Here is a 15,743-nt window from a genome sequence, read left to right as displayed (position 1 = left end):
GAAAAAAAAAAAAAAAAAAAAAAAAAAAAAAAAAAAAAAGAAAATTATAAGCATCTACAGAACCTGAATGTAATTTCATCTAATATGTTATAAGACTATAAAAATAAGTTCAGAGTAAAATGTTAAAGATCTTGTTCTTTACCGTTTTTTTCTTTTTGGTGTTTTATTCTGTTACATTTTTGATTTATTAATAAAACCAGTCATGAGGTCAGACCACATAGCGGCCAAAGAATGAAGCCCAGTGGTATCTTTTGAGCTCTAATATATATTGGACTGATCATGACCCTATGCACATAAACAGGGCCTCAATAAAGTTTCATTGAACAAATAAATGAAAAGTCATATATATTCAGAGTCAACAGTATTTGTTCAATTTGCTAATTATTTTACTGTATTCTGTTTTTCTGTTTTCTGCAGCAAATTAAATTTATATCTGTATTTATTTTTTTAAAGCTTTGATTGCATATTAATTGAGAAAACAATTGAATTTTAAGAAATAAAATACTCACCAAAATTATATACTTAGACTAAAGAGTAACAAGTGCTGGGGGACATTCACACTCTTACATATTATTAGGTTTATGTATTTAAATGTGTCACAGTTCAGAACATTAATGGATGGATGTATCAACTCTAATGGAACAAAACAAAAAAGAGTGGGTTTTTTTTTTTAAAGGAGAATAAATGTTGTGTATTTAATTAAAAGCTTTCTTCAACAAAGACTCTGTTATCCAATGTCTAGGTACCGTTTCTGATCACATTGAGAGACTCTATAGAAGAGCTGGCAGCAAAAAGCTTTGGTTTGTATTAGTGTCCTTGTCATTATGTTTTATTTTTGTGTTGTTGTATATTATAGCCTAAAGACCAATCTTAAAGATGGTTAATTCATCTCATTTTTTACTTTTAAATTCCAAGCTTGCAGCACTGTGACTGTCTACTTTCTAAGGATGTGCCTACATTCCGTTGTAGCATGGCTTTCCCAAGATGTAAAAAAAAAAAAGTCTGGGAATAAAGACCTCTGTGGAGATTATTCACTGGATTGATATTATTGACTCTTTCCTACTCTAAATCTCCTCTGTCCCAGCAAGGTGCTTTAGATTCAATTTTGTATTTAGGACACCTGTACTGTTACCATAGAAGGCCGTAAAAAGAGACCAATGTTTATTTTAATTGTAAGCAAAAATAATATAGTTAGAAAGTAGTTCTCTCACTACCCAAGTTGAATTAATCCCAGTGACTGTAGTTGCTTCAAGAAAAATAACCAATTTGTTCTACAGATAGTCTCTTCCCAGGAATTAAAAAAAATTAGGTAAGTTTAGATAAAACAGTTTCAATTCACAATGTGGTAGGTATGCCTAAATGCACGGCCCTCTGCATTTTGATGCAATTCTAACAGCCGTAATAGCAGCATCTAACAAATTTTGAAAGTAAGAGAGTATGTATACACACACACACACACACACACACACACACACACACACACACACACACACACACACACACACACACACACACACACACACACACACACACACACACACACACACACATTTTTAATGACATGTGAATATTTAATTTTTTTAAAGTCTCAAGTAATGTCATAAGAAACTTCCTTAACCTCAAAGAGCCTCAGATTTCTAATCTCTAAAATAAAGGGTTGGACAAAACAATCTCTTACAGTATTTCAATTTTATTTTAATAGGAAATGTACCTACCATTCCTACCCAGAAGAAATAATGTGATGATAATCCTATGGTTAAGTCTCTCAGATTTTCACTGTAAATTCTCAATACAGGAAGGCATGCAAGCCAATAGATGTTCTTTAGCCAGTATGTTTCAAATGTGGTCTATAGTCTTATTTTTGGCTGAACAAACCTGTTCTTGCTTTATGTATTATATTTCATTTTAAATAAATCATTAACTAGCAAACATTTAGAATGCTGAATGTTATGTTTAAAAAACAAACTCTTGGAAGTTTTATTTACTCTATTTTCCCTTTTACGGCTTTCCACTGACACACCCAGGTTGGCGGTACGCTACGGGGCTGCATTTACCCAGAAATTTTCTTCCTCTATAGCCCCACACATTACTACTTTTCTGGTACATGGGAAACAGGTAACATGCACAGAATTTGGAAACTCAAGCTGCTTGAAAAGTGTGGACTTATTTGCACTCTGAGAGTTAAACATGTCTTTTTGTCTTACAGTGTGTGGGTGAAAGCTTCTGTAAAAGTAGCAAGTGTTTGTTTCACTAACTTTATCAGTTATTGACTCAATTTTCTACTAGTCTATGTTGAGATTAAAGAATGTAAATGCTTTTTATATAGGTCAGCTTTTATGGATATCCTGAAATTTTAAAAAAATGCAGTTTCAAACCTATATTTTTTATTTTATTTTCTCCATCTAGAAGTTCCACATGAATTTTTACTTTTGAGGGAAAAATAAAAAGGTCTTATGTATTGCATGTGCTCTGCTTAAAAAAAAATTCATTCTTGCAACATTCTAAGACTTCTTCAGAAATGTAAAAATAGCAGTGTGAATTCCTTCCCCGAACATTCTGGCTTTATCAAGAAAAAAAGTGCTGGTATTTCATTTTAGCGCTTTCTAAAGTTCAGTAGTAAGTGAGCCCTCTAATACAGGGTTTGGTTATCTAGGCACCAAAAGAAACATGATTTAAAGTAGTTATAGGAATAGGTCACATGTACCAGTGACAGACTTAATAATGAATTTGTTAAAGTGAAATCAGAATACCCTTTTAATTCCTCCCCATACACTTTCCCTTCCTCAGTCAAAGGGATAGTTAAGCACCCATTTCTTTCTTTTATAATTGATAATGGTACCAACAATACTTTTGGCACAGCCCAGTGGCAGAGGTGAGGGTGAGGGATCCCTTCCTAATTCTGGATGGCCCTACAGTCTGGGAAATTTCAGTTTTTAGGTACATTGTCTTGGGCTCAGTGTTTCCTCCAAATTATCAGGTGAGGACCTAACTGTATGTATTTTTAAGGCTCCCCATTCATTCATCATCTTTTAGATTTGTGAACATCTGGCCTGCTCTCTTCTTTGCCCCCAGGTCGGTTGTACGCCGTGCAGCAAGTCTTTTAAGTAAAGTAGTGGACAGCCTGGCCCCATCCATTACTAATGTTTTAGTGCAGGGCAAACAGGTAAGTATCTGATTTTCAGACACTCACTTGTTCACAGTTGCAAAGGTTTCTGGGTGGGACCCTTAACTTTAAATGGCAATCCTCAGTGTCATAGGCCTCTCACAGATTAACAGCTCAGGCTTTTCTACAAAAGCCTTCTTCCCCAAGCAAATCTGGTCTTAAAGATGCACAGTTATTAAATGGGCCATGTCTTTTTCCTGCTGCACCTTACAGCTGTGATTTCCAACTCCTCTATAAACTTGATGTCAATGCAGATGCTGATGGGGGAAATGTAATAATACCTAATGAAGTACTCCAGGCAGGTTTAGGATAGGTGGAGTAGAGACAGGTGAATAATGAAGAGCATGTTTTCCCTTCTACTCCACATGAGATCCTCCTCCCCACTTAGAAATGCACTGGTGTTCAGGCCGAGCCAGGGTCTACAGGCCAGTGCTGCTCCCGAGATCCTTCATCCTCTAGACCCCCTCTCCCAGCTCCTGCCCACCCATCAGGGCCAACTCTTTCACCTCCTCCTCAGAGAGCCATCTCCAATTAGCAGTGGTCTCTTTCCTCTAGGTTCCCGTAACAGGTCCCTGACATTTCTTACAATCTGCCCTAGATCCCAATTCTCCTGAGTGTGTGTCTTTCACTTTATGGTAGACTGTGAGCTCCCGGAGGTCAGGGCCTCAGTCCTGTCTGTTCGTGTTCCAGTGTGCCGAGCATGAGGCCTGCCTTGGAGTAGGCACTTGGTGAATGTGGGTTGTTTTGAGACTATGCATGTGGGTTGCAGAATGGGATATGGCTGTTCATATTTTGTTTTGTTTTCTATAAACTTAATTACCTGGCTGAATCATCCTTTGCTTAGAATACAAACCTGTTTGCTTTCTTTCTCTTCTTTGGGAATATATGTGCCTTATTGTGTTTTCCTGACAATTAACCTAAGGATATAATAAACTTTAGTAATGTGAAGTACTTTAACTCTCTTTAATGGAATCAAACCATTGCTCATATTTCAGGGCTCTTAATTGATTGAGATTGAAATGATTTCATCCTGACATGGCTTTTGGAATGTTAGAATAATAGCTGTTTATTTTTTCCTGTAATACACTAAAAAATAATTGTACTAATAAAAAACTCCTGAGAAAAAGTTATATCTTTTTATATATTGTTATTTTCTGTTTTTTCAAAATTATTAAGAGGTACAATTTTCTTCCCTGGCCATCACCAAAGTGCAGGAAGTAACTTATCCAGTGCCTTTCCTCACTAGAATCTTTACCTCCCATCACAGTCTTGTATTTTTGCCCTGGACTAAACCTCCTCTGAAGGAAAGTTAAACAGGCTTTGGGAAACTATTTTTCCTTGGATTTTAGGTCTCTGTAGTATATCTGAAAATAGAGCTAATTCTACTGCACTGAACATTCTAAAGGTTTCGGAGATCTTTGAGGTCACTGGCATCTGACACTAGAAGGATTATGTTAAGGTTGGTCATGTCCACTCTGTAGAGTCTAGAGGGGCTTTCAACTTGTGGTCCTGAGTCCCTGCTTCTACATGTTGGAAGCCTTGGAGCCTGTCTTGAGGCTGTAACGGGATCACTGACCATCAGACTAGCATATCTCCAGGGAAGCAGTCGCGTACAGAGCTGGGTAGGTCTGGGGGCTAACGGTTCAGCTTCATGACCAGACCCATGAAGTCCATTCATTGACTGTATCTCATACCTTTACAAAAAAGAAATGAGAACGGAGCACTCAAAGTTTGCATTTGCTTATTAATGCCTCCCCGAGAACTGGAGTAATATTGTTTCTACAAAGCACTTTCAAATCACCTCAAGCTCTCTGGAATGAAATAGTGGTTTAGTCATCATTGCTTCCAGAGGCAACCATGTGCCTTCTGTTTGTTTTCTTCTTTACACACTGACATTTTAATAAAAGTAATCACACAGACTAACTGGTTGGAAGCACTTATGATATAATAAACTAGCAGTACTCAGTTTTCACTCCATTACAAAATTGGGGCAAAAGACCCCCATGTTCTGCCTCTCCTTTTGTCTGTTAAAACACAAGTGCTCTTTGATATGCTCTTCTTTGTCCTGCTTATTATAATTGTGCACTGTACATAGAAGAGAGATGCAAAGACATAATGAGGAGGAAGGAGGGCCTGCAGACTCCTCAGGGAGTCAGAATGTCAAGGAGAGAGAGAGAGACCAGAGTATTTCTCCCGCCAGCTTTAGCTACACCTTCTGCTTTGAGTTTTCTTTGCCATTTCTCTCTGTGCTTTCTCCTTTCCCAGGCTTGTGGACAGCCTTGTTCATTCCCCCACACAGGTGATAGATCTATCGCCACATATTTGAGCACTCACTAGTTGCCTAGCACATGCCAGGAAAAGTGAGGGTTACACAAGAACTATGTGACCTCAAACCTGCCTTTGAAAAAGGTCACAGTGTTGTTAAAGAGCAAAAGAAACTATAAAAGAATCAAAAAGTGCATCTCTAAAATACTTAAATTGTGTAAACTGTGCAGTAGAGTAAAACTGTTCAATGTATTCTGGTTTCTCTGGAGAATTTCTAGTACTAAAGTCATTCAGAATAATTTTTTCTTAATAGGTATTTATATTCCTTCCCTGCTTTTATCCACTCACCTCCACACCTCTAACTGGGACCCTCACCTGCCCTTATATTTTAGACCAGACTCTGAACCATCATGAACTCCAGTGGGAGTCATGCTTTGAAAGCCATTTTAATAAATAGCAGGAACAGTTATTCTACCTAATTCCCTAGCTTGTGTAGAGTAATTTCAGCCTGCCAGTCATGCTGAGCCTTGAATTTTTTTCATTTATCTTTTACTAGCTAGGAGATTTTTGTAATAAAATTCTGCAACTCATAGGTAACTCTGGGTGCCTTTGGGCATGAAGAAGAGGTTATCTCTAATCCTTTGTCTCCAAGAGTGATTAAGAACATCATCTATTATAAGTGTAATACCCATGATGAGAGGGAAGCTGTCATTCAGCAAGAACTGGTCATCCATATTGGCTGGATCATCTCCAATAATCCCGAATTATTCAGTGGCATGCTGAAAATACGAATTGGGTGAGTAAACTGCTTTGCATTTGCATAAATTTTTCAAGTTGTCCTCTAACAGATTCGGCCTCATTATCTGGTGGGTATTTAGTAAAGTGCATCTTTCCCCTAAGCCATGGAGACAACATCTGGTGGTGTGAAGAAATAAATACCAGTGGGCTGAAAGAATCCTCATGTTCATTTAACTCCCAAGTTAGACATAGTGAAGTAACTCTGTTCTCTGGTAAAATCAATGGCTGCATCATGTAAAACACTAAACATGATACTCATAAAAATTCCTATAAATAAAATGGATAAGCCTTAAAAGAAGAATAGTTATTAGTAAAACTGAGTGTCAGAAGGACACACTCTGATAAAAATTTGGTCCCTTTAAGAATATTCTGCATCCATTCTCTACCAAAATATAATTTTTAATTTTTAATATTGTAAGTGTTCTGTTTGGAGAAGAGATTGAAAGTAAGGGTCTGGTGATCTTGAATTTTCTTAATCAAGAATTTGGGGAGGCAGTGTGGTATAGGGAAAGCTGACCAGCTTGTGGCATTCACCAAAACTGAGTTCAAGTCCTGACTGCCATTCATCATCTTGGTAACCTTGGATAAATGACTGAAACTCTCTAGCCATACTTTAATACCAGCCTCATTATTTCATGTGAGAATGAAATGAAATCATATGTTTAAAAAGCCTACTACAACCTAATGAAGTATAATGTTTCTTTTTAAAATATATTTTTAATTTGAATATATCCTAATTGTAAAAGAGTCAAAAGATACCTGAGCATGATACATTAACTACCTGAATCTGATTATTATGCATCATACATATGTATCAAAACATTAGATTGTACCCCATATGTATGTATAATAATATGTCAATTAAAATAATTTTTAAAAAATGATACCTCAGCATGTAGAGTAACCTAGCAGGTAGCCAATTTTAAGGGTGTTCCTCAAGTGTTTGAAGAGGATATATATTCTCTTTTTGTTGGGTGCAAACATATGTGTATGTGTGTGAGTATGAATAAGTGTATCGTTTGCTAACTGTATAATTGGATTATCAATATTTTTACTATTTCTGTTCTACTTGATCCTTGATTGCTGATAAAAGTCTGAACAATTTCTCATAATTGTGGATGAACCAATTTCTCCTTGCATTTTTATCAGTTTTGCTTTTATATATTTTAAAACTTTGTTTTTATCTATGTTACTTCATAGCTTTTATCAATATATCTTCCTTTGTGTTATTTACTGCTTTTCAACTCTTTTTAAAAAAAATTTAAAACAGCTACAAAATATAGAAACTGGTATAATAAATCCTTGTGTGCCCATCTTCAACAATATCATCATATGGCCAATGTTGTTTCACCTATATCCCTACCTACCACTTACCCCCATCTAGATTTTTTTAAGGCAAATCTATCATATCATCTAATCTAAGTACTTCAACGTGTACCTCTAAAACATAAGTACTTTTCCAAAACATAACCATGATACTATTACCATTCATAAAAAATACCAGTTGAACAAGCTTTTGTCTAACATTGCTGCCATTGTCAGCTTTTTTTTTTTATCTGTCATTATTAACTTGGCATACTGTCTTCCATCCCTTTACACTCAATGTTCTTTTACAATTTTGTATGTATGTATGTATGTGTGTGTATATATGTATAAAATATTTGGCATTTGTGCTATATTTATTTTTAATATAATGAGTGTCATTTTTTATTATAAGAAACACATGACATAATGTTACCATCTTAACCATTTTTGAGTATACTATATGCACATTGTTATATATTTTAATAGAAATATACATTTCATGTTTATGCTATTTCTTTTACATTTTGACTTATTCCTACATTTTATGTTTTCTGTTTACCATGCTTTCTTGTCCCATTTTTCCTTTTCTGTTTATTGTTAGATCAATTTACCTTTCATTTCTTAGTTTTAATTTTACATGTGAATATGAAGCACTTTCTGAAAAATTATTACCCATTTTTTCCTTCAAAATTACATATAAAAAATTCATTGCTTATTTGGCAGTATCTGCCTACCTCTTGATTCATCAGTTTTCATCCTAGGAATTTACTCTGTAGTAATACAGGGATACTTCAAAATTTTCATGGAAAAATTGAATTAAAAGATAATATGAATCATTCCATGAACTTTTTGAAGACCACTTGTAGTCGCACAAGTACATAAAGATATATTTTACAGCAGTCTTCATTTCAGCATTGTTTGAAATAGTGAAACATTGGGAACAACTCAGATGTCCGTCAGTAACATAATTACAAATAGTAATGTTACAGTCAAATAGTAAAATGCAGTGAAGCCGTTACAAAGAACAAGATAAAATTCTATACAAATGTCCAAGACAAATTAAATGAAAAATAAGTCACAAATATATTGTTCCACTTTTTGTAAAAGAATAATAATTCTGTACATATATATGTGCGATATATGTGTGGAAAAGTATCTGGAAAATGTACATCAAATTGGTGTCAGTTATTTTCTCTAGGAGATTTCTGCTTTCTAAGTTATATTTTTCAGTATTATTTAAAATTTTTAATTTAGCTTGATATTTACCTGATTTCAACTATGGTGTATTTCAGGTGAATTTCCCATTCTTTATCTGTTCTTTCTTTTGATTGAAAGTAAGTGACTGTACCTGCATAGAACTTGACCTTCACTTTTATCCCCTAAAATTGTCCCTTTCAAAGATTTAGAGGTATTCTGAATCAATTATAAGAACTTTGAATTATATCCTGATTTGTTCAGTCTCTGTTTGCTCTAATATTTTCAACTCCAACCTCTAGACTACATATGAGGGTACAGAAATGGATCTTCCATGTGAGTTGACTATAAATGAAAAAAAAAAAATGTGATTCTCCATCTCCATACATGGTATGAAAGTACTCTGTTGTCACAGACTCAGACATTTCTCTGAGACAGACTGAGAAGTATGGGTTATAACTCTTCCAAAGCACATTCTTTGTAATAAATAGTCAGGAGAGCCTTTTCAAGTGATAGTCATCCTTGCAGAGTTTTAAACAAAGCCTTAGAGTAAAGGTTAACAATTTCCCAAGATTTTACAGTGCTGTGTTTTTTAGTCTCTAGTAGTTTTTCCTTTGCTGCTTTTCAGCATTTTAGACTAATGTATGTCCTCTCACAAATCCCATGTAATTTTCTTTCTTGAATTCAAATCTGACCTGAAACTTCCTTCTCATCATAGGAATGTATGTTTAGTTTATTCTAAAAATAGTTTTTATATCTGCTACTCAATATGTTCAGTGCCTTCCATGAGAAATAGCATACACTTTTTCCTTAAACTGTGTGTTACCCAAAATAAAACTGCCTCATGAAGAAATCTGCCATGAAACTTTAACTATTCACTGTCCTGAGACTCATCCTGAAACTGGGGCATTTTATCCCATTGTGAGTACTAACAGTGTTCTTGCTCAATGCATTATGTACCTTTCTATCTTATGTGGGTCTCACAGGGTCAGCTCTAATCACTGGGAAATTTTCAGTTGAGAAGCAGTCTAATATTTTTTAATAAGTGAATTTAAGAAATTCACTTCTGCTAAGGATAGGGACTAGATCTTGTATTACTGCCTATAATTATCATGGTCTAGCTCATTAGAAATGTTCAGTAAATATTCACTTGTTCAATATATATGATATAAGCATAGTCACGTGGTTTGCCTTGAGCTACTGATGGATAATTTAGGAAAAACAAAAGATAGCATGTCTTTGTACTCATTAAAGAGAGAAATAAAGGACTCTTCTAATTTTGATAAATACACTTGGTTTATGCCACGTGATATTGGAATTAAGTATAAAAAAGAATTCAAGTCACGTCCTTCAGGAAATAGCCAAGTTAAACAGGGTCTTGTTTATATGAAAGTCCAGTCATACATGCAGAAGATATCAGAACATACCACTTTTCTCCATTTATTTATTAATGGAATGGTGCTTAAAAGTTAATCACAACAGAGGATAGTACGGGTTGCCTTACAACGTACTTCTCTAAACAGTGTTCCCAGTAAAGTTCTAAGGAGATACAAGTATGAGAAACATGTAAAGTGATTCACTCATTATAACTACAAATATTATTTAATGAATATCTGTTATGTGCTAAGCAATGTGCTAAAAATTCTTTATGTATATTATCTCATTTAACCCCTACAACAATTTAGAGGTAAGCACTAAGACCCCATTTTACAGTAAAGAAACTGACACTCAGAGAGCTTAGATGGCCTAAGTCAAACTAGTAAGTGAATAAACTGAGATTTACACGCAGGTCTGCCTAACTCCAAAGTTCTCATTCTTCAGTTTTAAGTACTTTTTGTGTGTTTTTACTTATTGTGCCATTGCCATTTTCTCACAGAAGCAGACTTTAATGTTTATTTCTAAAACCTTACGGCCTTTATGGTCTCTTCTGCATGATTTCAATTTATGATCCATGTTGCATTTGAGTGTTCTTGTAGTAACTGTGATGTGCCATGGGCTCCAGATGTTTTTTGTCTTGTTAAAGCCCTCCAATCTAGGAGAAGTACTGTTTAACATTTTACAGTGTAAGACACAAGTTAATAAACCTAAGAAATGAGGTTTTGCTCCTTTATTCTTCATGAGACCAAGGAAGGGAGGATGATTTGGAACTGATTCTAAGTTAACTCCTTGTATACTACAAGAGATATATTAAGATGCTATGAAAAGTTGAGAGAAGTTATAGATCAAGCTTTTCACTTCCTTGTAATATTGTAGGATACCTCTGGCAAGTGGAAAATTTCAACATATTAACCACACACACAAGAAAGTAAGTTATTCTTTCTCAGAAGAAGAGGTCTAACGTTTACTGTGGGCCACTTTCTGGATGCTTGACCTCTGGGTTATTTCATGTAATTCTCACAAAAACTCTGTAAGTTTACAGGCTATTTGAAGTTCAGCAGAGCTAAGTAAGTTGCCCATGCTCACAGGACTAGTGTGAATAGCTACAGAATTCATGCTTCCCACCCCCTCTTCCAGCTCCCTGGTCTATAAAACAGGGAAGTTATACCTGCTTTGGCTTCCTTGTCAGATTGTGTTGATTCTGGGTAAGGAGTATGACGAAGTTTTGCAAAGGGTAAAGCGTCAACATTATCCCTGTGACATTTGGCAATTTGAGGTCCTCTCTCTGTGGCTTTTGGGGAACAGGTGCCTCTTGGGAGTTATTTTTACATACCACAAATCCCAAGAATCCATAAGAGGAACCTTCCCCCATCCCAGCAAACACACACACACACACTCTCTCTCTCTCTCTCTCTCTCTCTCACTCTCACTCACTTATACATACCACAAATCCCAAGAATCCATAAGAGGAACCTTCCCCCATCCCAGCAAACACACACGCACACACACTCTCTCTCTCTCTCTCTCTCTCACTCTCACTCACTTATCCTCTGGTCCTAGGTTTGCAAAGGTCCTGTGCTTCCACAGGGGATGCTCACCCTGGAGGAGATGTCCCTTTCAGCCATGGTTGAGTCTCCTGTAGGGCCCAGCTGAATTATCCCAAAGCATTTTACACAGAAACGTTAACTCAGAATCCCTTTGAGATTCCCTGCTGCCATCTGACATGGTCTCATCTCTCCATCACCTGGTAGGACCTCATGAAACACATGGCAAACACTCTAAGACCCCCTTATACCTTTGCTACAGTGCTCTCCTACCACATTGATAGGTTTTGGAATGCTGTTTCTACTCTAGGGATATCAGACAACTTCAGAGAATTGCAGTTATTTAGTGTATGAAGCTTGTGATAGTGCCCACAAAAGTGTCTTTTATATATTTTTGTTGTACTTGATCCTTAATAATTTCTGTTTAGACCTCAGATCCATAAAGTGAATGGTCCCCTTGCATGTTTGTTTACTGGCAGCAGCAAATACATACTCAGTATGTTTATTTACAAAATTTACATTGAATTAGTCTCTGGAAGGTTTTTAGTTTGCTTAAAATTAGTGAGTAAATTATTCACTTATAGAGTCCTTGCATGTCAAATTTTTTATAAATTGTTGAACTTGTAGCTGCTTTTAAATTGGTCCTTTGTATATTGTAGCACGATTTTAAAAGAAAGGTGGGGAGAGGATTTATAAAATATATTCTTTTTTTGTTTCCTTATAGGGCAATAAAGCATCTCAGACTCATTCTTATCTGGCTTTTTACTATCGTTCTTCTCCTTTAAATGTTAATTGTGATTAAAGAGATTGATTGGCAGTTAGATTTTTTTTTTTTTTTTTTTTTGTCCTTTTTGAGACTGGCCGCACCGCGCTCAGCCAGTGAGCACTGTGAGCGCACCGGTCATCCCTATATGGGATCCGAACCTGCGGCGGGAGCGTTGCTGCGCTCCCAGCGCCGCACTCTCCCGAGTGCGCCACAGGCTTGGCCCGTTCAGTTAGATTTTGATACCACATTCTTCTTGAAATACCAACATTCACTAGGCTGAATGGACATAGGAAATAAGAACATTTGCCTTAGTCATGATATATCTTACCCAGAATTCACCTGCACTGTGTAAACTTTTATGGCTGGTTTAAACTCTCCAGTTTAAAAAAAATGTATTTACTTATATCACCCACTCCCTCAATTGTTTTCACACCAGTAGCACCATGTTTCTTTTCTCTTTTTTCAAAGGTTAATCCTACCAATGCAATTTCTTCAACTTTACTGCTATCAGACATTCCAGCGAATAAAATTAACCTGCTCACAGGAATGGTATTCTATTCTGATAATGATTTGATTTGCTGTCTCATTATTGATTTGTGCTCCAGCTTTCATGTTGAAATAGATCAAGTTCCTGACAGGCCCATTACTGTAAAGACCTCCAATCAACTGCTTTCTGCTGCAAGTCTGTCAGTCAGGCTGTAGTGGGAGATAACCCCTGAGCATATATGTTATCGGGCCTTTTTCATCTCCGCTTTTCATACTGCCAGGACATCCTCTGTAAGCAATTATGATCCACACATATCTTGTCCTCTAATGTCTGAAACTGCATCTGTGGATCTCATATCCCATGCTTAGAGAAGGCGTTTGTGGCACAGGTACCAGCTTATGACATTGCTTGTGCAGTAAAGGAAAGAGGAGATAATTACAGCTCCGAGTTCATTAGCATAGTTTGATACTCATTCAAAGGTCTTTGCTTTTGACGTTTTATATGAGGTAAGAAATGAGATGATGGAGCTCTCCCACCTCTGTTCTATTATGATTAGATTAGGGGTAGAGGAAATGAGTCATTGTTCTCCACTTACCAAACGGGAAGCTCAGTTTGCCCCATCAAATTGGCACCCTCTCCATATTAATATGAATCAAGCAAAACACTTCTTACATCCTTTCCCATTTCCTATTATATGGTCTATTAGGCAGCTTGGGCTGCCAATAACAGAACACCATAGATGGGGTGGCTTAAACAACAGAAATTAGTTTTTTGTAGTCTGGAGGTTGGGAAGTCCAAGGTCATGATGTCAGCCTATGTGATTTCTGGTGAGGGCTCTCTTCTTGTCTTGCAGACAGCTGCTTTCTTGCTGTGTCTTCACATGGTGGAGAGAAAGGGAGCTCTCTGGTGTTTCTTCTTATAAGGATATTATCCCATCATAAGGGCCCCACCTTTATAACCTTGTCCAAACCTAATTACCTCCCAAAGGCCTCGTCTCTAAATAACATCACAGTGGTGTTAGGGCCCCAACTGTGAATTTGAAGGGGTGGGGTGAGGGATACAATTCAGTGCATAATGTATGTCTTAGTAAAATGTTTCCACGGAGTCATTCAGTTACATGTTAACAGCAAACTTAGCAGATCCTTCTTATCTTGAAATCTCAACATGATTGTTAAAAAATTGTTTCTTGTCAAGGATCAGTGCTGTTCTTTATGGCATTTTTTCAGAAAATGTCAGCCATTCTGATTTATTAATGGTGTCAGATTTCCAAGTACTTTACTTCATATTTCACTCCTTGATTGGGACATGTTGGAAAGAAAAATGCCAATAAACACACAGTAGTAGTCCTTACTAACTAACCTCACAGCAAGAGAGTTCTTTTTAGAAGGTAAAGCTTATTCCCAGGACTGTACAAGAATACTAGTCCACCTCTTTACACTTTTCCAGCAGTCCTGAGGAATTCATTGTCCTCAAGTCAAACCTTGATATGTATGAAGGTTGATTTGGTCAGCCGTCTGTATCTGTCACTTTCTCATTTGCTTATTGGCAAGTAGAGCGTGTCTCTGGTTCTTTAGACAGACTAAATTTATAAGGATCTGGTCCAAGGATAACCTTCATTCTTTGATCTTCCACATTTGCTTGCTTGCTTTCTCCATTTTGCATTTAAGTGCTTTTATGCTAGAGTTGTCAAATCAGGCTTTGTGGTATTGTCGGTGGGAATGAGGGTAAGAAGTCAAGAGTTTCCTGTGCTCTTCTTTATTAGTATTCCTAAAAATGGATAAAATGTCTTTGGTTGTCTTAACTATGTTACTTGGTAATTTACTTTCTCCAGGTCTCTGACAGCTATTTTAGTAGTTTATGTCTAAGGCTCTTTTGTTCTTTCTATTTTAGTCTTTTGAGGATTTCCAAGGTATAAAAAGATTAGTTCGCTGAATATTTTTAAGTGAGTAAATGTATTTTAATAATATGACAAACAGATTATATTCATTTGCACTTGAATGAATGAAAAATAGTCACCTTTCTTTGGTGATTGTTGAGTACAGTGTTTTCTATAATTTACTCGCAGAACTGTGATATTTTGTAAACAGAAGGAAAGAACTTTTAGGTTATCAACTATTTTTGTGTATGGTACTTGTATAAGAATTTTAAAAGATAAATGTGGTAAACTGTTTAGTTTTAGTAACTCTAGTTAATGGAGTACTTTAAAAAGTAAGCCTTTTAAAAATAAAAAATGTTATTTATTTTAAAAGAGAATACCTCCTGAAGGTAACTGAATGTGGTACTTGCCTAAGTAACTCCAAGACTTGAATTAAAAATTTACATTACCTTCCTCTAACATAAGTCTGAGAAGTCATATGACAGGACTTTGCTAACATTTTTATTACTCTTTAGAATTTCAAAAACCTTTTTATATACATTGTTATTTGGTCCTAGGCTTTATTATTTTTGCTTTTCATTATGAAGAATTTAAATGTGTAATAATAAAATTATTTTGTAAATTCCCATATACCCATCATTTAAGTGGGTATAAGCAATTAGTTATTACATTTATATCATTTATTACATTTATAACATATTATTACATTTATTATCATTTAAGTGAGTATAAGCAATTGTTAGTTATATTGCCATATTTTCTTTTTTTTCTATAGTATATTATAAAGCAAGTCCCAGACATTTTGACTTTTACTTCTGAATATTTTAGTGAGTATGTAGTTCTAAAAAAGGACATTTTCTTAATAATCATGATACCATTATCACACCCAACAAAATTAGCAGTAATTCCTTAATACGAGGATACTTCAAAAAGTTTGTGGGAAAATAGAATTAAAAGATAATACAAAT

General features: G+C 35.7%; 1 protein-coding gene across 2 annotated transcripts in view; it reads left to right on the top strand.

The window, feature by feature from the left end:
• PHKB (phosphorylase kinase, beta) overlaps positions 1–15,743 on the top strand; it is a 183,133-nt gene that overhangs the window by 153,132 nt on the left and 14,258 nt on the right. Inside the window, exons 24-26 of one of the 2 annotated variants that reach the window (XM_008578695.1) lie at positions 743–800; positions 2,025–2,115; positions 6,022–6,224. In XM_008578695.1, coding sequence (XP_008576917.1) covers positions 743–800; positions 2,025–2,115; positions 6,022–6,224 — 352 coding nt within the window. Of the gene's footprint in view, positions 1–742; positions 801–2,024; positions 2,116–3,072; positions 3,164–6,021; positions 6,225–15,743 lie in introns of both variants that reach the window. The other variant, XM_008578694.1, reaches the window with a different exon arrangement.

Source organism: Galeopterus variegatus, unplaced genomic scaffold (assembly GCF_000696425.1).
Source record: "Galeopterus variegatus unplaced genomic scaffold, G_variegatus-3.0.2 Scaffold1747, whole genome shotgun sequence".
NCBI lineage: Eukaryota > Metazoa > Chordata > Mammalia > Dermoptera > Cynocephalidae > Galeopterus > Galeopterus variegatus.
The sequence above is the reverse complement of the archived record's forward strand: the minus strand, read 5'-3'. Positions and strand labels throughout refer to the sequence as shown.